Here is a 25,987-nt window from a genome sequence, read left to right on the forward strand (position 1 = left end):
TTATAGTTTTACACAATCAGTGCTTGTTTAGATATGCCTTCATGTTTAGCAGATTCTTTGCTCATAATTTCTCCTTTCATTTGGGGTCAATTCCTATTTTCCTAAAAAAATATCCTTTAGTAGTTCCTTCATTCAAGGCTTGGCAGTGAGCATGGGAAACAATACCCCCTCATTCTCATGTGACACTTCAGCCAGGTTCAGAACTCTACAGTCCCAGTTATTCCTCACAGTACTTTGAGGAATTTCATTGTTGCTGTTGAGAAGTATGCCTCCGTCTAATTGTTGTTTCTTTGAAGATATTACATTTTTTATCTCTGTAGAAGTAATCTCTTTGTTTTTGGTACTTTGGAATTTCACTCTGTTGTGTCTAGGTGTAGTTTTATCTATTTATTTATATTTTGAGACAGAGTCACCCTCTGTTGCCCAGGCTAGAGTGAGTGCCGTGGCGTCAGCCTAGCTCACAGCAACCTCAAACTCCTGGGCTCAAGCAATCCTCCTGCCTCAGCCTCCCGAGTAGCTGGGACTACAGGCATGCGCCACCATGCCCGGCTAATTTTTTTTCTATATATTTTTAGTTGTCCAATTAATTTCTTTCTATTTTTAGTAGAGACGGGGTCTTGTGCTTCCTCAGGCAGGTTTTGAATTCTTGACCTTGAGTGATCCTCCTGCCTCGGCCTCCCAGAGTATTAGGATTACAAGCTTGAGCCACTGCTCCTGGTCATAGGTGTGAGTTTTGTTTTTACTGTCTACCTTGGGACTTATTGTGATTCTGTAATCTGAAGATTCCTATCCTTCATCAGATTTAGAAAAATTTCAGTTTTTGTTTTTCTCCTTTGGGAACTATTTGATTTATGTTGGATATTTTTATTTCATCTCTCTCTCTCTCTCTCTTTTTTTCTGTTTACCTTACTTCCATTTTTGTGTCTTTTTATGCCACTGTGTTGCTTTCTGGGTGATTTGCTTCGAGCAAGTGGTGTGCTCATGCTGGTTGCTGAGAACCAGTTGTGTGCATCTCTTCCCAGCCACATTTAGCAATGTCATGTTGGTGGCTTGAAATTGCTCATGGTAGGAAAATTGCCCAAAATTTGTTTTTTCCTGTAGAGCTGACTTATCAGCATATCACTGCTGGGATCTATCTTCTAGTTCACTAATTCTCAACTCAGTCTAATCTGCAGATGATATCTAACCTGTCAACTGAGAATTCTTATTTCATTGACTACATATGTAATTTTAGAAGCTAAATCTGGCTCTTTTTCTATTCTATTATTTTTCTTATTGTCTTATTCTTTTATTAAGTTTCAATTTCTTCTTTATAACAATAATTTTAAATATATTTGTTTTATAACCTCTGTATAAAACTTTTGTTATCTGAAGTTTTTGTAGTTCTCATCCTGCTATTGATTTTTATGTCTGGTGACTCTTGCTTGTAGTGAATTGCTTACTATGTTCCATATTTTAGATTGTGAGCTCATCTTTGAAGGGTTTTATGTTAATTTTTCAATATGGACTTACTATCTTACTGGAAGTCTAAACTGGAATTCGAATCTGTATGAGGGCTTTCCCATAACTACAAATTTTCAGGGAAGACTTTTTTTCCACTCCTATCCAGAGCCCAGACCAAGGTAACAAACTTCTTTTGTTTCCTTTTGTCTCAGAGTGGATTTTTTTCTTGTCAGCTTTCTCATGGAGGGTGTCGTAGTCCTCCAAGGGTCCCAGGTTCACAGTGGGGGCTCAGGCCCACCTCCCCACAACATGCAGATCCGAGACTCATTTCCATCTCCATGGAGCTGTTAATCCCAAACCCCTTGGTTGGCAAGATTGCCACCCTCACTCTAGTCCTCTGTAACCAGAACATCATCACACTTGCCGTGTGCAATTTTGTCTTCTTATCCTTTTTCTCTTCCTTCTTTTTTTATCTTTTTTTTTTTTTTTTTTTTTTTGAGACAGAGTCTCGGTTTGTTGTCCAGGCTAGAGTGAGTGCCGTGGCGTCAGCCTAGCTCACAGCAACCTCAAACTCCTGGGCTCGAGCGATCCTTCTGCCTCAGCCTCCTGAGTAGCTGGGACTACAGGCATGCGCCACCATGCCCGGCTAATTTTTTATATATATCAGTTGGCCAATTAATTTCTTTCTATTTATAGTAGAGACGGGGTCTCACTCTTGCTCAGGCTGGTTTTGAACTCCTGACCTTGAGCAATCCGCCCGCCTCGGCCTCCCAAGAGCTAGGATTACAGGCGTGAGCCACCGCGCCCGGCCTGTTTTTTTATCTTGAAATTCCCTCTACATTTTTTTTGTGTGTGTGAGATTAGCCATGGATCCTGTAGAGTATTTGTCCATTGTAGTGGCACAGTTTTCAGGTTTTCCTAATTTGCCATATTGCTAGAAATAGAAATCCCAGTCCTAAAATATCTTTCTTTCTTATTCCAGGCTTTGGCTTATAAACTAAGAATGGGATCTGTGCTATGAGAAAGAAGGTGGTGTTTTTTGACAAGAAGTCAGGACTCTAGTGATATTCTGGAACTCATCCTCAGAGGACTGGGGTTTTAGTTCTCTTTGGTTGGTAAAGACTCGACAATATTTGTAACTAAAGAGCTAACCTTGCTTTCTGCCTTCTGGGAGTCTGCCCAGCTTGGCTTTAACTCTGGGTCTTAGAGAGTTTTTTGTAAACAAGAATATTTGTAGTTCTACATATTGGGGAGCCTTACACATCATTTTAGATTTAGCCCATAAAATTTCACTTCAAAGAAAGTCAGGGCTGAAAAGAGGCTGTCTAGTCTGATTCCTTATTTACACATGAGGAATTGGGCTCAGTGGAATGATGGGATCAGCCCAGATACCAGGGTGATAGAAGGAGCTCTCCCCAGGAAACATGAAGCCTCTTCTCTGCCTCTTTCTTAACACGATGTGTCAGAAAGTGTCCAAGCCTGTGTGGTACGGAGCGACTGAGTGCCCAGAGAGCACCTGTCACAATGCCTGGCACACAGTGGACACCCCACAAATTTAAATTCTCTTCCCTTTGGCTTCTCTCATATATCAGTTTCTTATGGCTGCCATCCTATTACCGCCAACTTGGTGGCTTGCTACAGTGGAAGTGTATTCTCTTATGGTTCTGGCCGTCAGGAGCCTGAGATCAAGGCGCTGGCAGAGCCCGCGCCCTGCTCCAGGGAGGAATCTGATCCCGGCGTCTTCCAGCTTCTGCCCGTGTCCGTGGCTGTGGCTGCATCATTCCAGCTCTGCCTCCATCTCCTCCTCTGCAAGTGTCTCTGTCTGATTTCCTTCTACCTGTCTCTTATAAGGATACATATGATTGCATTTAGGGCCCACCCCGCTAACCCAAGAGAAGGGTTTTCTCTCAAGATTCTTAACTTAAGCACACCTTTTGCCATATAAGATGATATTTACAGGTTCCAGGGATTAGGGAGTGAATGTATCTTTGGGGGAGCATTCTTTTTTCTGCCTGTCAAACGCTAGATGCCGACTGACTATATTCTAAGTCTTCACCTTTATTTTCTTTCCCCAGGGATAGTTTATTTCTTATTCCCAAGTGCATCACTTGACCTTGAAACATGCTTCACTCTTCCAGGCCTGGGTATGCAAAGAGCTGCCCACCCCACCACTGCGAAGGTGGCAGTCCCACACTGCCTTCGTGACAAAGATTCAGCAGTGTCATCAGGCAATTACTTTGCACCAGGCAGTCGTGCCCGAGGGCCTCGCAGTCTAGCGCAGGCAGCACAGATGCTGTGAGAGCCTGGGGGGGCGCAGTGACCAGGGGGCTTGGGTTCCACGTCATGTCCTCACCTTCGTTGTGCAGAAATATTTTCGTCCACAATCCGTGAGATAAGAGTGTAGAGGCAGGAGGCACAGCCGTGGCCTTAACTAGGGAGCTCACGGTTGAGTGCGAGAGGAATATAGGCAGAAAGAAGACTAACCCCTCGGTGCTGAGAGTTCCAGGGGCAGGATGCCCAGGGCACAGGGGAGGGGTCCAGAGGAGGGGCACTCCCATCCAGGCTGGGGTCAGGAGCGGCGGGGTCAGAAAGGCTCCCGGGCGGTGGCCCCTGAGCTGCAGCTTGAGGGCTGAGCGAGAGCGGGAGTGGGGAGCACGGTGCGCACAGCAGGAGGGCGCGCAGGCATGGAGGAGTGCGCGGGAGGGTAGCTCCTCGTCATCAACAGGCCTAGAGTTCCACTCAGAAGTCCTGGGACAGGTGGGACTGAAGCGTCATTTTCCTGAAATTTTGCTCCGCAGGGACCTTGACCTCGGACCCCTACGACTTTGCCAACTCGTGGGCGCTGAGCGATGGGGAGCAGCGGTGCAAGCGGGCACCCCCGCCCCTCGGCCTGTGCAACGCCTCCTCTGGGGAAACGCAGCAGGTGGGTCCGGCCCGGGCCGGCCAGGTGTGGTCCGGGTGGAGGGGACTTCTGGATCCAAGGGGCTGAAGGACTCAGTCTTGGTCCTTCCATCTGGGGAGGAGCGGATCTACCCCGTGGGTCCCCCAGCCCCTCTGAAAACCAACCGAGGCTGGAGTCATCTCTAATGGTGACACTTTTCTGGGCCTGGAACTCTAAAATCAGGGCTGGACTAATGTGTAGGTGTAGTGAGGCACAGCCCTCAGCATCTACTCACGTCCCCAGAGGCTCTGCCTCCAAATGACACCACCTCGGGTTTAAGTTCCAACACACGGATTGTGCAGGAACACGTGCATTCAAACCACAGCAGGGAGGAACTGCGCTTTTCTGCGTTGGTCCACTGTCCCCTCCCGTCCCCATGACTCCAACATCTCCTGCAGGTGTTTGAAATCCTACCAGTAGAAAACCACTTCTTTGTTCTTAAAATGGCTGTTGTAAATAAGAAATGGGAGGGGAGAGCCTTCTATCCTATCCTATGCTATCCTACCCTATCCTATCCTACCCTATCCTATGCTATCCTACCCTATCCTATCCTACCCTACCCTATCCTATCCTACCCTACCCTACCTATCCTACCCTATCCTACCCTATCCTATCCTACCCTATCCTACCCTACCCTACCCTATCCTACCCTATCCTACCCTGCCCTATCCTACCCTACCCTACCCTACCCTACCCTATCCTACCCTACCCTACCCTACCCTACCCTACCCTACCCTACCCTACCCTATCCTACCCTATCCTACCCTATGCTACCCTACCCTACCCTACCCTACCCTACCCTATCCTACCCTACCCTACCTATCCTACCCTACCCTATCCTAGCCTATGCAATCCTACCCTATCCTGTCGTATCAGCAGGAAGGAAGTTACTCTATAGCTGAGAAAAGTGAGTGGAGTCTGGGCACAAGTCCTCCTGAAGTGACACACGTGGGTGTTGTGGTGGCTTCCTGGGGCTGCTGTACCAAATTACCTCAAACTTGGTGGCTTAAAACAACAGGCGTTTATTTTCTCCCGGTTCTGAAGGCCAGGGGTCTGAATTCAGTTTTCCTGGCCGAGATGGCGGTGTTGGCCGGGCTGTGCCCGCCCCGAGGCTCTAGGGAAATCCGTTCCTTGTTTCCCTCAGCTTCGGCGGCAGCCAGCACGCCTCGGCTTGTGGTCACACGGCTCCGATCTCTGCCGGTGCGCCAAGTGGCCTCCTCCTGTCCTGCGCGTGCCACCGCCCACTGCCCCGGCAGGCTGGAAGATGTGTCCACCCTCCATGCGGCCCTGTTGCTACCTAGGAGGCAGCTGTGGGCACAGCTCTTTCCCTGCAGAGCTGCCCGTGGTGGCTCACCCGCCAGGACCTCCGTGTGGAGAGCGGGGCGGCTGGGGAGGGGTGGGGACCGCACTCTGCCTCCTGCTGTTGCAGGTAAAGATGGCCCTTGTGCCTCTCTGTGTGGGTGTTGGGAGCAATGACACTTCGGGTGGGCAAAGACCGCCTCAGCGACAATCCCCCTCCCCTCAGGGTCAGGCTGTCCTGGGCTGAGGGAGGAGGGAGCAGCGTGGCTCAAATGGAGCTGGACCCCGAGGGCGCTGGCACTGCCCTTTTGAGCCTGTGCTGAGAGACCCCCTGTCTGGGGAGAAGTTCCCTTGGAGGTGCTGGGGTCAGCTTCCCTGGGAGGGAGGCGTGTGCGCAGGGGCTTCCCGAGGCTCTCAGAGAGCTCTGCAGGGAGTGAGAGGAGCAGAGCTGGGCAGTGTGACAAGTTGGACGTGTGGGACAGAGTTGATAGTCACAGGCGGGGCCTCAGCCGATCCTTCAGGGAGCTCTGAGAGCTGGGGCAAGGGGCACACGCTGCCCAGTAGGCCACTGGATGTGGGCTGCCTCTGGGGGAGGAGGGACTCCTTCCCGTGCCCGGGAGTGGCTCAGCCACGGACCCTCGCAGCCAGCCCTCCGGCAGCTGATGGATGAGTCCTCGGCTCTGGATGGGAACGTAGGCTGCACCAGGACGTCCTTGCGCAGTAGCTCTGCTTGACAGCCCCACCTCCCCGTCCCCATGCAGCGGGCAACCACGCCATTGAGACTGCCAGCTGAAGAGTCACGAGGTTCATAAATGCGGAGAGGAGAGCTGTATTTCTTATGAAGGGTGGCAGCCTGCAGACTGGCCATCCCACAGCCCGGGACGGAGCCTCTGGCAGAAACTGGAAGCAGACACTTAGGGAGGGAAGGGTGGGACAGGAATTTTTGCCAAATGGATTGGCTAAGTGTATGTATTTAACACTTTACAAGAGGAACTATGAATATTCACAAAGTGGGGGACGCAAGCAAGTGTAGTAAGCAAACATGCATGTTACATACACCCCGTGTTCACTTTGGGGTGGGAACTTAACATTCAAATACATTAAACTCCGGCTCTATCTGTCAAAGGGTGAACCGGCAGGACACAGAGGCATCCTGTGCGGCCTCTGTGAACTGGCCAGAACCAGCCATGCCTGGTGGTCTCTTATCAAGAAGGAATGCTGGTCAGTTATTGTGTCAAAACCACAAAAAGGGAGGGGAGTCCTTCTGGGCTGATTTCTATTTAACTGTTAGGAAAGAAAGCCTAGTGGTGGTTAGTGAAGGATGGGGTATAACAGGCATGCTCCACCTTCCATCCGGTCATGGCCCGGAACTCAGATTTTAAGGTTTCTTTGGAGTCTCTTTGGCTAAGAGAGGTCTGCCTAGTTGGCTGCGGGGCTTAGGATTTTTATTTCTTGAAACCCACAACCATGTATGAAGAGGGTGGTCCCTGCCTACTGGGCCACATATGAAGAGGGTGGTCCCTGCCTACTCCTAGCTTCACTGCCGTGACCCGACTGCAGTCACCCGCGTCTGGGCACGCACAGCTCTGCAGGGCACAGGCACGAGCGGCAGTCACCCAAAGGCGCAGCCATCAGTGGGGGGCAGGGCAGATGTCCTTCCACGATTTTGTCCGTCTGACGAGGAAACCGAAGCCTCGGGAGGCTCTGGGGCTGCTCCGTGGCATTAGCTGGTGAGGGGCAGGGTCAGGCCTCGCGCCCGCCGCGTTCTGGCCGCGCTGGCGCAGGCCTCGCAGGGCGTTTCTACCCGCGGCCCACGTTCCTCCTCAGGATTCAGCTCCACAGATTCTTATGTTTTCTTTCAGTTCTAAAACCTTTTATTGTGTGTGTCTGGATTGGGCTAGATAGACGGTATACAATAGGTCTCAATAAGTATCTGATGGGTGGATGAATGCAAGTTGGATGGCGTTACTTATCTAGGGACTGTGACTCTGCAATAATAATTCAGGTTCCTTCACTTACAGAAATATAATTTACCTAAATGTGCACATAAGTAGAGAAATCCAGCTCTTTCCTACTCTAGAAACAGAATAAAACCTCCCTACCTTAGCACGAGAAAGCTTCATGATTAACTAGTTACGCATTCAATGAGCCTTCTTCATTTTCATGGAACAATTTGACCTATGACCAAGGAGCACGTCAGGCCCAGGAAACTATTCTGGGCTGATGCTAAATCTAGCTACCTAAATTGCAAACACAGACAATTTCCACCTTATAAACAAGCACATTCCAAAAGCCTTTTTTCCCTGGGTTTCCAGGGTTTCAGTGGCGCTGGTTCCTCTGGCGGGTCTGTACACATCTGTGTCACCTGGATCGTGGCCCAGGACAAGCACCGACAAAGGCGTGTGAGCTCTAGCACCGGAGAAGAGGGTGCTGTCGTGGAGAAGGGAGGAGTTTCCTCTTCTTTCCAGTAAAAGTTCGAAATGTCTGAAGCTGCCCTTGATAGCCCTTGACTTCCTCTCACCCCGGGGCCTTGGCATTGTGCTAAGGGTGTGGCTTTGGGTCAGGCCATTCCTGGCTTTGCGACTCTGGGGAAGACGTGTCCCTTCTCTGTGCCTCAGTTTCCACATATGTAAAACAGGCCTGGAAATAGTAGCTGCCAGGGCTTACAAGAGGGTGAGAGAGAGAATTGATGTGGAGAGTTTTGCCCAGAGGAGCTCAGCTGTATAAGCCATTATTATTATCACTATTATTAGCTGACCCCAGCATCCTCCTGCCGTCCTGTGTTCCCCACAGTGCTCATGCCGTGAGAGTGGGGCCAGGGAGAAGCAGGCCAAGCTCTGTAATTTAAGCATAAGCTCCAAAATTCATTTTTTTCTATTCCCTTTCTCCCAACTATAACCCGTTGCTTTGGTAGCTGAGCACGGCGTGAGGTTAGAAGGAAGGTCAGGTGCCTAGACATATCCACACATCCAAGTGGGTGAGTGACAGGAGCCAGCTTTTCTTCTAGAGCTGCTTATTAGCCCAGATGCATTTCAGATGAAGTGCACTCTCGGTATCATGTGGAGTGAGGAGGAAGGGGTTGTCCTGATTCCTTTCTTTCCAAACGTACAGCTCTGTTGTTGGCTAGTGGTTCACCCTCTGCTGTGCTTCAGTGTTCTCCGGGCAGGGGTGAGATTAAGGGGGTGGGCGCCTCAGTGGGAGGCTGGGTAGGGGTGGCCATGGATGCACATCTAGTACGGAAACACGTCTTCGAGAGCTTATTTTATTTTGCAAACACAGTTCAGTGCAGAGTAAATGCTCGACAAGTGTTCCCCCACCCTCGGAGTACAAAGTAACAAGCTCATTCACCCACACCCAGTGGGAGGTGAAGACAGGGTTCTCAAGTGGAGAACCTGATACCCAGGTGGGGGAGGAGAGAGTCCAAGAAATGACTTGTTTGCCTCCCACCTTTCTGAGCCTCTGGCTGTGCGCTTGCTACTCTCTTTGTCTCCTGGGTGCATTGAAGTCCTTACTAACCAGTGTCCTGGGAGCAGCTTAAGAAATTAGGTTCTTAGTGTCGGGCTGAGGCCCCCAACCCCCACACCTCCCAGAGGCACAGGCTCCTTCCAGCCCAGAACTCCTGGTTTCGGGTTGTTTACCTGAGAAGAGAGGCCCGCTTTGTCCTCAGCCAATCAGATTGAGTTTGCCCACTCCTGGGGCGCCCTCATTGGCCGGGAAGCACAATGACTCATCTCCAGGGAGGTGATTAATGTGGTCCTTTGAATTGTTCACAGGCTGAGTCCCACTGGGCCCCAGGTTCAGAAGTCAGGTCTGGCAAATGGGGCATCAGTTACAAGCATTTGCCACTGTGCCTCCAAGGGCACATTTGTAGTGGCAGAGTGTTCTGTGGGGGGGACCACATTGACCTCAGAACTTTCCTTGATACTGGCCAGAATCCATTTCCCCACTTCTCTGGTGCTTTCCGTCTTTCTTAGGCATAGCAAGGAGTCTGCTCGTTCTGAGAGCTAGGTCATATTACTTATTACTTATACCTCGGGGATGAATGTTTCCTTGTTGTGCCAACAAAACCCAATGCCTCTCTCTACTGGGACTGATAATGGCTTGTTTGATTGCATGCAAATTTGCAGTTTTTCCAGCTTTTCAATCCAAGGGCAGGACTTTTAGAGCCTGGAGCCCAGTGCCATGAATACTCAAATAATTGATGTTCATTTGCAGGAAATTCTACTACAAGAAGTACATTTTAGAAAGAAAGATCCTTAGGTCACTTAAGGAAAACTCCGGCCAGTTTGGGGAATGTCTGCAAGGGCTGAACCTTGTAAAGGGGTCTTGGCTTTGTCCTGCAGCCCTGTCTGCAACACGAAGCCTGAGGCTCCAGGAGGCTGGACTGGGCTGCAGCTAATTAGAAAAAGGCACCTCTGCCTCAAGGCACCTCCCCACCACCTGCTGGGATAGACATTATACCTGTACATATAAGGTACATTTATGCGCATGTATACTGTCTACCGTGTAGACACTTGGCGTGTTGCTGTGTGGCCTGCAGCATGACATGCCATGGCTTTGGCCTGGCTCCCTCTGGGACATACCGTTGCTGCCACCATCATCACCATCCTCAGCACCACCTCCCCCAGAGTGGGGGACTGTCTCCTGCTTTTGCTGCTGCTGTGAGAATATCGGCTCACTTTCTGGCCCCCAGAGTTCTCTCCAGATGCCTCCTCACGTTTGATCCCCAAGGTGACCAGTCTTTACTGAGAAAGCTGAGTGCCCAGCTATCACTCCACTCCCAGTGAATCAGCCATCAGCAGCCCCAGCCTCAGACAGGTGTCTGGGGCAGAAGAAATTTTGTCAATGTTAGAAATCGTAGGTTCATAAAACCTCAGAGTTGGATGAGACTCTAGTAGGCATCTAGTTCCACCCCTACCCACTGCATGAGTGCTTTCCACACACAACGCCCAGAGAGACATGTTATGCAGTTACCTTGACTTTAAGAGTCAAGGCTTTGAGACAACCTTGCTAGATCTTTCCAGCCGTCCTGTGGAGCTCAGCCCTAGGCTGGCCTCCTTGGCTCCCTGGCAAATCCCTCCTTTCTCTTCTTGCCCATTTGAAGCTGAAGCCCTGTCTGTTGGCGTCCCTGAATACTGGAGGAACAAGGACCTTTCTGCCTAGTTTCTCCAGGTCTGACTCAGGAGCTCACATCCAGTTGTACTCCCATTGGTCACCAAGCTGCCCCAGATTTCCTGCTTTCCATGAGTCTCTAAATGTGGTGTTTGTTAGGTGAACACAATGCTTATTTTCTTCTGCTGTTCATGTCTTCACATTTTCTCACCTCCCCAATTATCCTGCAGAACTCTCCCCACCTCCTCTGAAACAGCATGCTGTTCACCTATGACTCCTCTTCCTCCCAGGAGACCACCTGTCCCTCACGAGCTAACATTTGCAAACAGTTGTATTGACTTTGAATAATCATAACATGTCTCTTCAATAGCCCAAAGAGGCACACAAAGCACATATGCTGTTGGAAACAAAGCAATTCACTCTTCATGTCTTCATTAAATATTGCCCAAGCCTTTCATTTGCAAAGTATGTACCAGCCCTTTCTGCTATTTCTGCTCACAGTCTTGCTGGAGCGGGAGGTCACAGGCATAGAGGGGACAATTTAAGCTCAGAGGACCTGGCCGAGGTGTTGAGTGCACTGGTTGAGCTGGGGCTCACTGTCCAGGCCCATTGCTGCCATGCCTGCTTCTTCTTCCTGCCTCTCCTTTCACTGTGTTGGCAGATTTGGCCTGGAATAGACTTTTCTTGGAGATTGGGAAGAATTTTGTTACATTCACTGCTTGGTAGAATAGTGATTCATGGAGACCAGTTGTTGGGGGAGAGTCCGGCCCAGGGAAGGCCAGTAAATCTCAAGGAAAGATCCTCGTAGTGTAGGGTCCCAGAGGACTTGGTTGTCGCTGTGGCACCGGGACCTGGGACGGAGCGCCCACCACGATGCCGGGGTAATGCCGACCTCAGAGCTGGGGCTTGAACACAAGTGCACACGTAGCTTGTTCCCTTTCGCAGAGTGAGAACTCTCTCTCAAGTCTGTCTGTCCTGAGCCATGGATGGGCTAAGGAACGGGGACTTATTCCTCGTGCCTTCCTGAGGTCCAGGAATCCAGGCGGCAGTTCCTGGTTTGGATCAATTCTCTGCGTGTCCTCGTGTAAGGTCCTTTCCTGCCTTGTATCTCAGTCTTCTCTAAGTAAACAGAGCTCTGCCGAACACCCACGTGCATGTGTGCCCTTTTCCTTTACGGCAAAGATGCTCGCCTGGAACAAGGCAGGAGCAGGGGCAGGAGCTGCGTGGTGGGACCGCAGTGACCCGGCCACTGCTCCTTACGGGGTCTAGCCTACTGGCAGACACCAGCGACTGCCATGGGCTTCAGAAGCTGCCCTTGACTTAGAGAACTTGGCCTTTGGCTCACTTATTTGACAGACTGTTGAGGAGGGTTGGATGAGGTCTTAGTACTCAAGCTGTCAGTTCAAATGCCTTCCTGACCTAACAAGCTCAAAATCCCTAACAGATATCTGTTACGTGGTTTTCTTTCCCTTTTCCTTCTCCCTGGCAAGGACCAGAATAGGCAAGATCCTGAGGGTGCCCATCATTTCGTGAGGTCAATTAAACCAAAGAGAGAACAGCACGAATCCTTCTTGGGCCAATAAGTGACAAATCGCCAAATGAATGCTAAGTGATAAGAAGCTCGGAGACTGTCTCAGAGCTGACTGTCTTTCCTTGCTGGGAGCAGGGTGAGTGGGGCGCTTCAGACTGAACTGTTTTCATCCCCAGAGTGTGGCACACCCACAGTGGGAGGCAGGGGGTGACCTGGGCCCTTGTCCTTCTAGCGAGCAGAGCCTGCTCAGAACCACCCCCCCAGGAGCTCGAGGCAGAGGGTGAGGAGGGTCCTTTGGAAAGCTCGTTGGCCAACGCTGCAGCGAAATATCTACTTATGGTGCTTCTCATGAGCACTGTACCCCAACTGTCTTAGAGAGAGGAATGCCCAACTCTGCAAAAGCCAGTCCTCTGGTGGCAATCTATCAACCAGTTTCACGGGGTCTTTGTGAGTCAAAATCTTGGAATGTGGGTGGGAATCTCAGGCCAGCCAGAAGTTATAAATAGAAGCAGCAACTCTCCCCATCCGTCCTTGCAGGCTGACCAATGGGAGCCCGTCCCTGCCACAGGGGTGAATTCTTGAACCCACTACTTTGGAACGGTTCAGGCTCCAGGCGCCTCCACACCTCCTCCAGGGGCTGCCACAGGGCACCCACCCCAGGGCTGGAAAGATCAGGGCCTGCTGAACAATCTTGCACTTCATACATGGGACTCTCCTCTCTTTGTTCCCTTGGGTCCTAGGAGTGCCCCTCCCTTCTCCTTTGTCAGCTGCCGGGGAACAAACACAAGGGCTGAGCTCAGACCTAGGGCTGCTGCTCTCTCCTCCCCCTGCTGCCACTGGGGAGATGTGCTTGTTTTCTCTCCCCTCCCTTGCACTGGCCTCCTGTCTCCGGGGAAGAGGCCTGGTCCTCTTTAATGAACTGAAAATGTGATTAAGATGGCCTGCCACTGGGTCTGCGCAGCCACCCGGCATGGTGAGGTCATGGGTGCAGCGGCCAGGGCCGCTGCTCTCTCGCCAGCCCCAGCAGCGCCGACAGGAGTTGAAGAAGACAGGAGTAGTTGATGCCGGGCCCTGGAGCCAAGGAGATGCTGGAAGTGTGCAAATTAGCTGGCCTTCATCTTGTGTCCCTGCCAGAATGGCTTAGCAGAGAGCCAAGGAGGAGTCAGTACGGACAGCAGGCAAATGATGGTAGTTACAAACACTTGATTGCCTTCCCGGGATCATCTTGTTCAGTTTTACTGTACAGCAGCTGCTAAGGTAGTCTGGGTATTGCTGTCCATGTTAGGTAGGAGCAGGTGCAGCTGTGAGTGGCGGGACACCTAAAGTAACAATGGCTTATACAGCGTGGAAGGTTATTTTCCTCTCTCTTGTAAAGAAGCTCGGGTAGGATGTCCAGGTCTGTGCAGGATCTCATGATGTTGGGATCCAGGTTCCTCTGTGCGGATTCCCACATATGCTCCAAGAGAGCAGCTCAAGCTTCATCTTCTGCTTGTAGCCGATGCTTAGTCACATGGCTGCTCCTAGCTGCAAGGGAGGCTGAGAAATGGAATCTATTCCCAGTGGCTGTGTGAGCGGGCAAAAGTTGATCACTGAGAGTTCTATGACCAAGAAAGAAGGGAAGAATAGATACTGAACAACTTTCAGTCTCTTCCGCATATCCGTTTGCACAGGTGAGGAAGCTCCTGTACAGAGAGGTGAGATAGTTTTCTTTTTTGGAGGGGGGATCGTGAAGAGGGGTGCTCAGTTTTCTTATGTTTTGTTGTTGTTGAGGCAGAGACTCACTCTGCCGCCCTGCGCAGAGTGCTGTGGCGTCACTGCAGCTCACTGCAACCTCCAATTCCTGGGCTCAAGGCATCCTCTCACCTCGGCCTCCCAGAGTGCTGGAATTATAGGGCGTGAGCCACCACACCCAGCTGAGACAGTCTCTTTAAAGTCACATACTTTGGAAGCGAAGGGTTGGGATTCTAACCCAGTCATGCAAAACCTGAGCTATATCCACGGTATACGCTGCCTTCTATTCCCATCGTTAGGGAACGGGGCGGGGGGCAGGAATCCGTGTAGTTTGTGGTTGGGCGTGGACTCAGGGTGTGCGGCCCTGCTTGGTCACTCCATCACTCAGATAGTGGTTCTCAAACTGTTTAGTCTCAGGGACCCCTTTGCACTCATAAAAAATATTAATGACTTTAAAGAGGTTTTGTTTATGTGAGTTATATCTCTTTTTTTTTTTTTTTTTTTTGAGACAGAGTCTCACTTTGTTGCCCAGGCTAGAGTGAGTGCCATGACGTCAGCCTAGCTCACAGCAACCTCAAACTCCTGGGCTCAAGCAATCCTCCTGCCTCAGCCTCCCGAGTAGCTGGGACTACAGGCATGCGCCACCATGCCCAGCTAATTTTTTTTCCATATATATCTTAGTTGGCCAATTAATTTATTTCTATTTATAGTAGAGACGGGGTCTCGCTCTTGCTCAGGCTGGTTTCGAACTCCTGACCTTGAGCAATCCGCCCGCCTCGGCCTCCCAGAGTGCTAGGATTACAAGCGTGAGCCACCACGCCCGGCCAAGATACTTAAAACATATTTATTAATTCATTTAAAAATAATGAATTCATTATATTTATTTTAATGCAAATAACATTTTTTAAATAAAAATAACTGTAAATTTCAAACAAAAAAATTTAGAGAGAAGAAGGACATTGTTTCACAGTTTTGCAAATCTCTTCGACGTCTGGTTTAAGAGCAATCATCTGGATTCCTGTCTGTGCTTCTGCATTCAGTCTGTTGTGACGTCACATGTCATGTAGCTTCTGGAAAACCCCACTGCACACTCATGAAAGAATGAGGGGGGAAAGTGCAAATAATATGTTAGTGTTGTTACAACACTTTTGTTGTCAAGGACCCCTGAAAGGATTTTGGGAATCCTAGGGGATCCCTAGATCACACTTTGAGAACCGCTGTCCTGGTAAATTCTTTCTCCGTGCCTCAGTTTCCAAATCTGAAAGCCTTTCTTTGAGGATATCTGTGCTCTTTGAAGGTGTCTTCAACCGTGAAGGGCCAGTCTGTGGTAGTGGGTGACGAGGTGGTCTCTTTATTTAGAGACCAAGGACAAGGAGGCCGGTTCGCGTCAGCCTTTCCTTAGAGCCGGGGCTGGGCGGGGGGTCTGTAAACGGCCTTCTGGAGGCCTGCACACCGGCAGCCTCGTGTCTGCCCAGCCCCCCACCACTGCTGCGCATGGCTGTGCCCAGTTCCACGGGAAGCAGGGAGCTCGGACACGGCTCCAACTCAGGATGACCCGGGGACCGTGAACGCAAGCCCGCTCGCCAGCTCCCGCGGTGGCTACAGTGACCCCGGGGAGGGGGAGGAAGGGGCCTCTGAGAACTTCACCAGGGAGTAGCACACGGAAGGGTCGGAGGGCACAGGCAGAAAACAGGAACTTGTTCAAAGGGAGCTTGGTTAGGTTTGACGGGGCCTTGCCTACCTGCTAAGAGAAGCTGAGGCCCCTAACCCAGTAGAGCGACGTCCCAGAGGCAGCTGTGCCTTTCCTGGGGCGTCCGTTGGCAGCACTGGGCTGGCGTCTCAGGGTCTGGCCCGGCCATGCTGTTTCTCCTCCTGCCTGGGCTTATGCCATGGGCTTTACCTGGCGTGGCCTCCCCCGTGCTGTGCCCTGAGTCCCACACAGCGTCCAGGGCCCGGTTCACACTGCCCCTTTTGGGAAGTGCTTCCTGGATCGCAGCTGCAGGTTTCTTCCAGCCGCCATTGGCTGCTCCAGTGGGAAGACCCCTGTGAATTGGGAGCGAGTCTTCAGGCTGTAATGTGAACATTGCCATGGAAACACCTGGTTCAGGTGGATTGGATGCCACTTTGGAACTGCAGAGCATGACTGACTCATGGTTGTGTTCGTTACCGTTGGGTTTGATCCAGCACTCATTGCCTGCTACATGTGCCCTGGGAATACAGCTCCTGTCTTTGAAAAGCTTGCAGGGAAATGGAGGAGGAGGCCACAGAAACGGGTACTTTCAGTACGGGAGTAGAGGCTCGCGGGAAGGCTGTGAGAGCTCCTAACCCTGCAGGGTTGGGGAGAGGGGAGCTGGTCAGAGAAGCCTTCCTGGAAAAGGTGGCTCCTGAGCTGAGGTATGGAGTGGGAGGTAGCAGGGCCGGAACAGGTGATGGGGTGGGGCAGGTTCCCTGTTAGGTTTATGAAGGCTGGAACCGGTCTGTTTGCTTTTTATCATATTCCTTGTGCCTGGCGCAATGCCTCGACATAGTAGGTGTGCAGCAAAAGGAGCAGAACGTCAACACAACATGCAAGCTGTGTTCAGGAAACCATCAGTAGTGCGTGAGATGGGGAGCAGGAAGGGATGAGGCTCGAGATGTAGGCTGGGGTCAGATCATGGAGGGCTGGCCTTGCCGCCTTCCTAATGAGCTAGGACATTGCCTTGTGAGCAGGGCTGGGACACGCACAGTCAGATGTGCATTTTATATGGACTAGGACAGCCTGCTGGAGACTGGCAGGCCACATAGCCAGTGCTCGTCGAGTGAGAGTTTTGGTCACCACCTGCCTGCCACTGTCTCTGCTATGAGTCTGAGAATACAAGATGTCAACTCCATCTTGGACATATTTCTGTGTCCTGTCTCAGGGCCTGTCCTGGCATGGCAGGGCTCCCTGTGGTGGAACAGAGAAGTTGTAGCGGCAGAGACAGCACGCTAAAAGCGCCACTCTGGTACAGCGGCAGGTGGGGGGCAGCTGTGGGTGCCGGGTGACTGTGCAGAAGTGTCGCCCAGCTCTCAGACTGTGGTCTCTCTAGGAGACCAGCTTCAGGTCAGAGCTGACCACAGGAAGACTGAAGGACAAGGTAGGAGGACAGATTTTTTCTTTTGTTTCTTCTGAGGAAGAAACTTGAGCCAGATTTCAGGTATGTGTGGTGGAGGCCTCGGGAATTGTTCTAAGAAGGGAGGTGGCTGTTTCGGCAGAAATCCATTCCCATCCTGCAGGCAAATATCAGAACACAAGCTCGCTAAGGCTTTCTATAAACCATTTAATACCTCCAGGGAGCTCCCAGGAAATGTGCTGGGGTACCGTTCTCATTTTTCCTTTGGGCAGGGAAACGTCTGCTGTGGCCCACAGGAGACGGCCGTGCTGGACTGCGCCTCACCGTGGCTCCGAGCGGGCAGGGTGCCTGGTCTTCCTTCCTCCTGGCAGGTGCTGTATCCTGCCCAGTGAGGATCCCTAGTTCCTGGGCCCTGTGCCTGCAGGAGCTGGTCCTGGGGAGCAGGGGGTGCTCAGAGCCACCTTCCTGCAGCCCAGGTGATGACAGCAATCACCAGAAAAACGCCATGGAGTTGTCGCTTTGAGTTTTTCTCTAGTATCAAATCGTGGGTGGGGAAAGAGGTAGACAGGAGCCTGGGCATCCGGCCCTCCCTGGGCCCCCCAGCTGCCCTCCAAGAGCTCAGCGGCTCCCTTTCCCGAGTGGCATTTCTGGCGGGGTGGGTGGGATGGCAAAATGACAGACATAGACACAGGCCTCAGCCCACTTCCCTGAGCCTCCACTTGCCAGTAAGGATGGAGGCTCTTAGACTTGCCTGTTACGGAGAAAAGAGTTTGCCCTCTCACTACTAGAAAGAAACCCACTTTGTTCTGGAGGAGTGTGAACCTCACAAATAAAAGAGTCACAAAAGCAGCCCCTCTGTCCCCCAAGTGGCGCCCAAGAACACTAGGGAAGTGATGCTGTTGCCCCAGCAGCCGTTCGTCCCGGACAGCCGGGGAGATAGAGACCCCGGGACAAAAGTGTCTTCCATCCTGCCGGGACCTGCTCACCATTCTAGTGGGGAGGCCTAGTGGCAGGAGGGACGGTGACAGGGATCTCTGGTGGCCAGGAGATGGATGGTGATGATGGTATGGGGTCGCCATTTATTAGCATAACCCTTTCACAGGCATTGCTCCATTCAGTCTTGCTGCGGTCCTGCCGGGTGGGAGCTGGGCTCGTTCTCCCTGCCGTGCGGAGGAGCAGCCCGAGCCCGCACAACTGGCGTGTGCAAGAGGCTGGACTGTCCTAATGAGGCCAAAGCAGGCCTGCCCGCCTCTGCCGCTCCTCCTGGTCTTCGTCTTCAGAAGCCTCAGTTTCCCCATGTGTTAAATGTTCAGGGTGGCCAGTGAAAGGCCATTCGTAACCACCTGAGATACAAGTGGTCCCAGGCCCTGTGACAACGGTCTTCATTCCCTGGCAGCCCACCCGGTGCCGGCACTGTGGTGTCTTCGCGGCAGCCCCACGAGTTCGTGCAAGGTTGCTGTCCTTCACGTTTTACGTGAGGACACCCTTCTCCAACCAAGTGAGCTGATTTGCCCCAGTCCCCACCACCAGTCAGTGGCAGAGCTGGGCTTTAGACCTGGGCTTTTCACAGCCACCCCGTGGGGACCAGATGGGAGGGAATTCAGCAAGGTGGGCCATGTGGGGGCTGCTGTGGGTGGTGGCCCCAGACGCAGAGGGCTGGTGACCCTCCCCACGAGGTTGCCTGCTGTGGCTCTGCAGGGTGGCGGCCCTTGTGGGCAGCTGCTTTTCTAAGGTGCAAAGGGAACCGGCCACTCCCAGCCCTGTCCCGGCCAGCTGGGCCCTGGACCTCCCGGCTGGGCGCCCCGGGCTCTGTGACCAGGTGCGGCCGCTGTGACGCGGCTCTGCTTGCCTGGCTCTGATGGTGGACGCCGTGGGCGGGGTTGGGGGCAGGGCCCAGCACTGGGGCAGGACCCTGATTTCCCCAGGGCCACATGCGTCTCTGGTGCGGCCAGGCTGGATCCTGAGGACGGTGAGCAGGTGGGGCCAGATCTCTATTCCTCTGGGCTTTCCGCAGTGCCACAAAAGCGGCGGCCACGGCCGGCCCCTGGCTCCTGGCTGCTGGGTTACACGGCTAGCTCTGGCGATCCCTTTTACAATGTGAGCAGATTCCATTTCCCTCTCCTCAAAACTGGTAACTTCCGTCCTCTTTTTTACTGTCCCCTTTGCAAACACTGGCTCCAGCTTATCCTTTAGGGCTCATCCCTTCCATTTAGATACTCTTGAACTTTTTCTCTTTAGCTGAAGATTGTAAATGCTTTCACTAACTGCTGGCTTTCAGTGGAGAGCATGCATGTGGGCGAAAGAAGTTACGTGTGAGTGAATTTATGGGGATCGTTTATATCACCAATGCCATATTGTGTCCAAGCTAAGACATCATTGATTCTAAGATACACCAATGCTCCTTGTGTCGCTCAGAAAGAAAAAGCTGCCAGCTGAAGCATGCTAGCCTCTGTAAGATGCGCCCCAACTTCAGGGATATTGAGCTGTGAAAAAAATGTGCATTTAGACTCATTAAAACTCAGAATGTGGAGATGTTTATGAGTAAAACATGGAAGAGTGTTTATACTAATGAGGCAGCACAAGTACTAAGTGACGACAGTTCCAAACCCACCTTGTGCTGTTAGGTTGAGGGTATCAACAAAGTGGCAAAACCCAAGAACAGCCCCTGCCTGGCTCAGTGTGCCTGGGACATTCCGTGGAGTCCTGGCTGTTGTCACTGACGGGAGCTGGTCCCGCCTGGTCCCAGCAACCACGTGGGGACTGTTCAAGAAAACGCAGTGCTGAACCCCTTCCCTGACCTACTGAGTTCAGGTCTCTGGGGGTCGGTCCCAGGATCCTGTGCTTTATAGAGCCCGGTGCCCCACCCCCACCTCATTTCTAGTGAGGAGGTCACCCCCTCCTGGGTCACAGAGGGGGTGACCAGGTGAGGGCAGAACTCGAAGCTGAACAGCATTATCAGACTCTGCAGCCACCAGGCCAACCCCAGGGTCTGTCTGCTCCTCTCTCTCCTCTTCGCTTTCATGGTGCGCTGCCCACGACAGCGGGTCCAAGGCCGTAGACTGCGTGTCCAGGCCCGGTCACAGGTGCACCCTTAGCCTTGGCCTGCGTCACACAGCCTGAGTCCAGGGCCTTCCCTTTGATGGATGGATCAGTGACTGTAACACATGTTGACAAGCACCTACTAGGTGCTAGACACTGCCCCGGGTCCTGGGGACCTTCCTTGGCTTCCCTAGCAGGCTGAGTCTCCTCAGCACCACGCTGGGGGGGACACTGCAGGGGCCACCGCAGGGCCGGGCTGCCCTCCTGCAGCCCCGCTGAGGCCGCCCCTTTCCCCGCAGGGCCTGTGGGAGCAGTGCCAGCTCCTGAAGAGCACCTCGGCGTTTGCCCGCTGCCACCCTGCGGTGGACCCCGAGCCCTTCGTGGCCCTGTGTGAGAAGACTCTGTGCACGTGCTCTCAGGGGCCCGAGTGCCTGTGCCCTGCCTTCCTGGAGTATGCCCGGGCCTGTGCCCAGGAGGGAGTGGTACCGTACGGCTGGACCCACCACAGCATGTGCCGTAAGTCACCTCCACGCTGGGCACCAGCAGTGTCTGGGTGGTGTCATTCGGGGTGCTTTGGGGCTGTCAGGAGCCTGCACCGTTACCACACCGTGGCAGTTCCCCCAAAGCCGCCAGTTTCCCCAGGCCCACTTCCTGAATGGCTTCTGCCCCGGCGACCTGGTCCTAGGAGCCTCCTCCCTGAACACGCCTCAAGGCCCTGGGCCCTGCCTCTGTCCTCGCCCCGCGCCTCCCTGGGCGCCCGTGGCTCCCTGGGGAAGTCCGTCCCCATCTGCTGGACTCACAGGATGTTCTCTGCTGCCCACTCGAGTCTCTGCAGCGGCGATTTCAGTTTATGTCTTCGCCGTCTGCCTGTCTGAATTGAGGAAGAGCAGGGAGTGGGCCCGCCGGTGCTCGCGGGATCTGGAGGGACCAGAGGCTTTTATTAAGCTCCTCCTTTTATTGAATCAGCCTCCTCTCCCCCGGCTCGAGGCTCACCACCCTTTCTGCCTTGCCTCGTGGGCCATGCGCTTCACCTTCTGGTCTCCTTCAGTCCCCAGTCATTGTCACTGTCCCCAGATTACCGAGATTAAGTAGGGGCTTCTCCCGTCACCTCGCAAGAAGCCTCCTCTCTCCCCAGACCTTCCAGTGAGCGAAAGCCGTGCAGCTGGTCTGTGACAATCACACAGATCACGCACCCAGCCGCCGGCACCGTTGCCTGCACGTGTGTTTCAGCGTGTGGCAGACAGCTGCTCGGTCCGCACTGTCCACCTTGCCGCGGGTGCGGGGAGGAGGGTGTTAGCAGCTGTCTCTCCTCTGTAAGGCGAAGGCTGTGTTTTTAGTCTCTGAAGGTGGGGCGGGGGAGATACCTGACGTACCTTGCTCTGGGGCAATTGTTTGGGTCAGAAAGCCCAGAAAAGTGTGCTGTATGTCCTAGTCCCTCAGTCTGCCTGTGTGTCAACTAGCCACGGGGTAGAGAGAGAGAGAGAGGAGAGCCGGCCCTTGCCCGGGAGGAGCTGGGCCTGGGCCTGCAGCAGAGGGGAGTGAACGAGAGTCGCCACGCAGGCTGAGCAGGCCAAACCCAGAGTGCCCTGTGCTGGGCGGGGCATTCGATTGGGCCAATTTCATGGACAGGAGGGGCCTTCAGAGGAGGGATGTGAGGGAGGACATCGTTGGCTCCTTGCTTGGTCCCAGGAAGTCATCCCTTTTCAGACTAGAGGAGTTTAGTGTTGCCCTGAAAGGCTTTTAGGTGAAAAGGTACAAAAGAATCAGAACAGGTGACGGAGGGAAGGGGTGGTGGTCCAGGTGCCCATGGCTCTTAGCCAGGGCCTCATGAGATAGAATTGCCTTCTGGGGAGGGGTCTTGGAGCAGCATGGGGGATGCTGGGGCTGAGATGGCCCCTGGAGTCCTGAAGACGGGGCTGGGGGTGGGGGATGGGGGTGGGGGAGTAGGGCAGCCAGGGGGCAAAGGAGGCTGTGAGTCCGGCATGGCTTGCAGGATGCCACCCTGGTGGGAACCGCTCTGGGAGACGCCTTTGGTTTTCCCTTTCAGGCCCGGCATGCCCTGCTGGCATGGAGTATAAGGAGTGCGTGTCCCCTTGCACCAGGACCTGCCAGAGCCTGCACATCAATGAAGCGTGTCAGGAGCAGTGCGTGGACGGCTGCAGCTGCCCTGGTAATGAACTTCCCGCTTTATTTACAAATCCGAGACCCTGCCAGTGCCCCTGGCTTTGGGAAGCGAGATGAAGGCCACTTGTGTTTGTTCCCCCTTGCTGAAATGAGAGGCCTTTTATTTAGTTTTTAAAAGTCTTTGTACAGAGTGATGAAGATTGAGCTGGTCGTTATTTTTAATTTATGTTTTCCTGTTGTACTGTACCCATGAAAGCACTTGTGTGTAGGGAACCAGGAGGATGGTCTGGGCCCCAACAGTGCTTTGTCGGGAGCTCGTGGCCTGACCTGAACTGCAGTTTGCTTTTCTCAGTGAGGTGTCAGGGCATCGGTCTGGGAGAAAGATCTTTAAAAAGTTCCCTGGGTTTGCCCTGTGAGCTCAGCTGAAAAAGGGCTTTGTACTAGAAAGTCTTTCTCAAGGGAGACTCTGTCAGCTTGGGTGAAAAACTCTGTTTAATTACTGAGAGTGAGTTCTGAGTGTGTCTTGACCCATAACTTGTGTACTAGAAAACCTTGGGCAAATCTCTTGACTCCATTTCTTCACCTGGAGAATGGAGACTAGCGCTCGCAGCGCTGTCAATGTGGAAGGCAAACGTCGCCGGACAGGTGCTTTGAGCTTGCTGGAAGAAGCCCGAAGCTGATGATCAGCCATGGTCTATGGTGGTGAGGTGACGAACGATGATGACAATGTTGAGGTCTTTGCTTTGCTGTCCTTGAACGCAGAGGGACAGCTCCTGGATGAAGGCCGCTGCGTGGAGAGTGCGGAGTGTTCCTGCGTGCATTCCGGGAAGCGTTACCCTCCCGGCGCCTCCGTCTCGCGAGACTGCAACACCTGGTACTTGGGGCCACACGGTGTGGGCTGGGAGAGCTGCCGGGGCTGGGCGAGGGGAGCTGGGGCCGCAGGTGGCGCAGCACCTGGCCGGGGCTGAGGGAGAAGAGACTGAGGTGGGGGTGGGGGTAGGGGTGGCAGGCGCCAAGGGGGCCCAGGGTTACATGACAGGTAAGCCCAGAAGGGGGGCTCAGGGAGGGCAGGGTCCTGTACACACACATCTCTCGCTGTCCCTTCAGACTGTGCTTTGATAAGTGACCCTCTCCCCGTGAAGAGGGACCATATAGCAGCACACAGGCCCTTCTCTACTTCCGTCCCTCACCTACTGGGCAGTAGGGAGCAGCAATGCCCATGGGAACTTGTGCACGTGCGGTCTGTGGCTCCCTGCAGTCGGCCAGACCCATGGCTCCCGCCTCTGCTTAGCTCAAGTCATCCCGGGGAGCTCCTCTGGGTGTCACCTCTGGCTGGCTTTGCCTGTCCCCTGCACAGCAGAAGCAACGACTCCTCTGTGGTCTCCAGGTCCCCTTTGCTGTCTCTCCCTGTGCGGCAGCCTTCGGCGCTGGCTGGGCCCCTGGGGTCTCAGTCGGCTGCCGGACTCGTCCCGGGCTGGAATTGCCCTTTCGACAGCGCTGCCTTGCTCTCTGCCACCGTCTGTGCGTGCGGCTAGGAATGTGATTTCTTAGTGCCTGAGAACGTTTTCAGGGACATCAGATACTCTAGTTTTTCTTTCTTCTTTTTCTTGGTCAGGGTTTCTTCCTTTTGGCAGTATCTCTAAGATTCCTTTGTGGCCAAAGCCCTGTCCTGTACAGCTGTAACCTCATCAAGATCCCTCTCCACCAGCTCCTTTCTTCTCCCAGATCCCTTCCTTTGGCAGCTGCAGTAACGGTGGTGAGCCCCAAATCCCTCCACACACCGTGCGTTTGCAGGGCTGCCCATGACCTGTGCTTCCTCCCCAACAGCATTTGCCGAAACAGCCAGTGGATCTGCAGCAATGAAGAATGCCCGGGTAGGTGACCTCTTGCTCCTGCTCTTCCTCCCTTCTCTGAGTGAAGAGACTTCTCCTCTCTTACCAGACCGGGGGGCGGGAGCCACACCTCAAGCCAGCGAGAGCTGCCCCCTCTGCACAGGTTGAACATAGCCACCTGACCACCGCTCTGGTTTCAGACACCAGCTGTGCTAACACACCCGTGGGCCAGAGGAGGGGCCCTGCTGCAGCTGAGAGGGGACAATGCACCTGGGCTCAGGGGTTATTACCCTTTTCTCATCACCTGTTTATTCAAAGGATTAAGTATGACCCGTACAGTCATGACCGACTACACAAAGACATACAAGTTCTTTGGAAAATTAAGAGGAAGAAGGGCTGGCCTGGTAATTCTTTAGGCTTGAAGGTGGAGTTTTAATGTAATTTTCTGGCATGCTTGATATGAAGACCGTGGCGTGGTCCGAGAGCTAGGAGAACCAGGTCACTGAATGGCTCTGCCTTGGAAAATCTGTTTAGGAAAAGTTGTTTTACAATCTCTGCTCTTTGCTTTCCTCTCTGTGTGGCCCCAACTCTATTCTGTTTACTGCAAACTGTGCCCATTCAAAGATCCCCCCCCCCCCCCCCCCCCCCGTGACCACACCTTTCCCTCTGTGGTGGCTCACATGATGTTTTCTCTGTGCTGGGCACCATGCTGAGCACTTTACACGTGTTACCTCACTGTTGCAGTCTATGACGCAGGTATAATTTATTCTCATTTACAAAAGAGGAGACACACCCAGAGAGGTTAAATCATTTGCCCAAAGTCACACAGCTGCTAAGAGGCAGAACCAGGACTCAAACTCACAACTGCTTAATTTCCACCTTTTCCCTTCCCTTTTCTTTCCTTTTTAGTCCTAGCCTCTGGTGGGCCGCCAGAGGGTTGAGCTTGGATACTCAGGATCAGATTTAAGGCCTGTGGTTTAAAGGCTTTAGGGCCACTCACCACCTTATCCAGTGCCCCTTGCATTGGGAAAATTCTGGAACTAGGTGGAAAGTGGGCACTACCACTAGGTCAATTACTCTGGCCAGCTAGCCAGGTTATCTTTTGTGCAATTCTTGAAGAGAGCAAGAAGGGCAAAAGATTGCTTTTGAAAGTGATGTCTGTGCTACATTGTAACATAATCACACTCTGTGAAAGACATGAGTTGCTACAACTAACGTGAAAAAAATTTTAATATCAAAATAATAAGCATTTATTGTAAAAGACCTGTGAGCCATAGTGGGTGGAATTAAGAATTCAGTTTATTGTGTTTTTTCAGATTGACTATCAGATTAGGAAGTTGCAACTATCGATTCATCCGAGCACTAGCTGAGCATCCGCTGTGTACATGATGGACTGCTTGGTCTGGGGCATATAGCACAATTCCCTGGCCTTCAGTTCAAAATCTAGAAGATAACTTTGTTGAGGATGCACGATGTTCTCTTGATGCCTTGATGGAAGACAACCAGTTCTATTCTGCCTACTGAGTGGTTTGATCTTTTCCTAAAAAAACCACTAAGCTCTTCTCTGTACTCTCCAAGTCCCAGCTCCGACCTTCTTTCTCTAGTCCTGGAGTTTAGTTGATCATTGCTTCCTGGTACAATTCCGTCCAAGGCACATGACTAATTTCTACACCTTGCCTCATGACTCAGCAGGCAGTGGGGCTGTCTTGTGCTCCTAGTGTGGTAATTGCAGGTAGAGGAAGGTTCTGGAAGGGGATATGCTTGGTTCTGCTTGTAAATAAAGAGCAGGCTGGGGCTTCTTTGCAGACCCTAAAGGAGTGGGTGTTGTGAATCTCAAAAATAG

At 52.7% G+C, this 25,987-nt stretch overlaps 1 protein-coding gene across 1 annotated transcript in view; it reads left to right on the forward strand.

Moving 5' to 3' along the window:
* VWF (von Willebrand factor) overlaps window positions 1-25,987 on the forward strand; it is a 147,147-nt gene that overhangs the window by 16,610 nt on the left and 104,550 nt on the right. The window contains exons 6-10 of the mRNA XM_012760580.2: window positions 4,242-4,366; window positions 20,488-20,704; window positions 22,236-22,358; window positions 23,075-23,186; window positions 24,140-24,186. Coding sequence (XP_012616034.2) covers window positions 4,242-4,366; window positions 20,488-20,704; window positions 22,236-22,358; window positions 23,075-23,186; window positions 24,140-24,186 — 624 coding nt within the window. The remainder of the gene's footprint in view (window positions 1-4,241; window positions 4,367-20,487; window positions 20,705-22,235; window positions 22,359-23,074; window positions 23,187-24,139; window positions 24,187-25,987) is intronic.

The sequence above is a fragment of the Microcebus murinus genome, chromosome 10 (assembly GCF_040939455.1).
Source record: "Microcebus murinus isolate Inina chromosome 10, M.murinus_Inina_mat1.0, whole genome shotgun sequence".
Lineage (NCBI taxonomy): Eukaryota > Metazoa > Chordata > Mammalia > Primates > Cheirogaleidae > Microcebus > Microcebus murinus.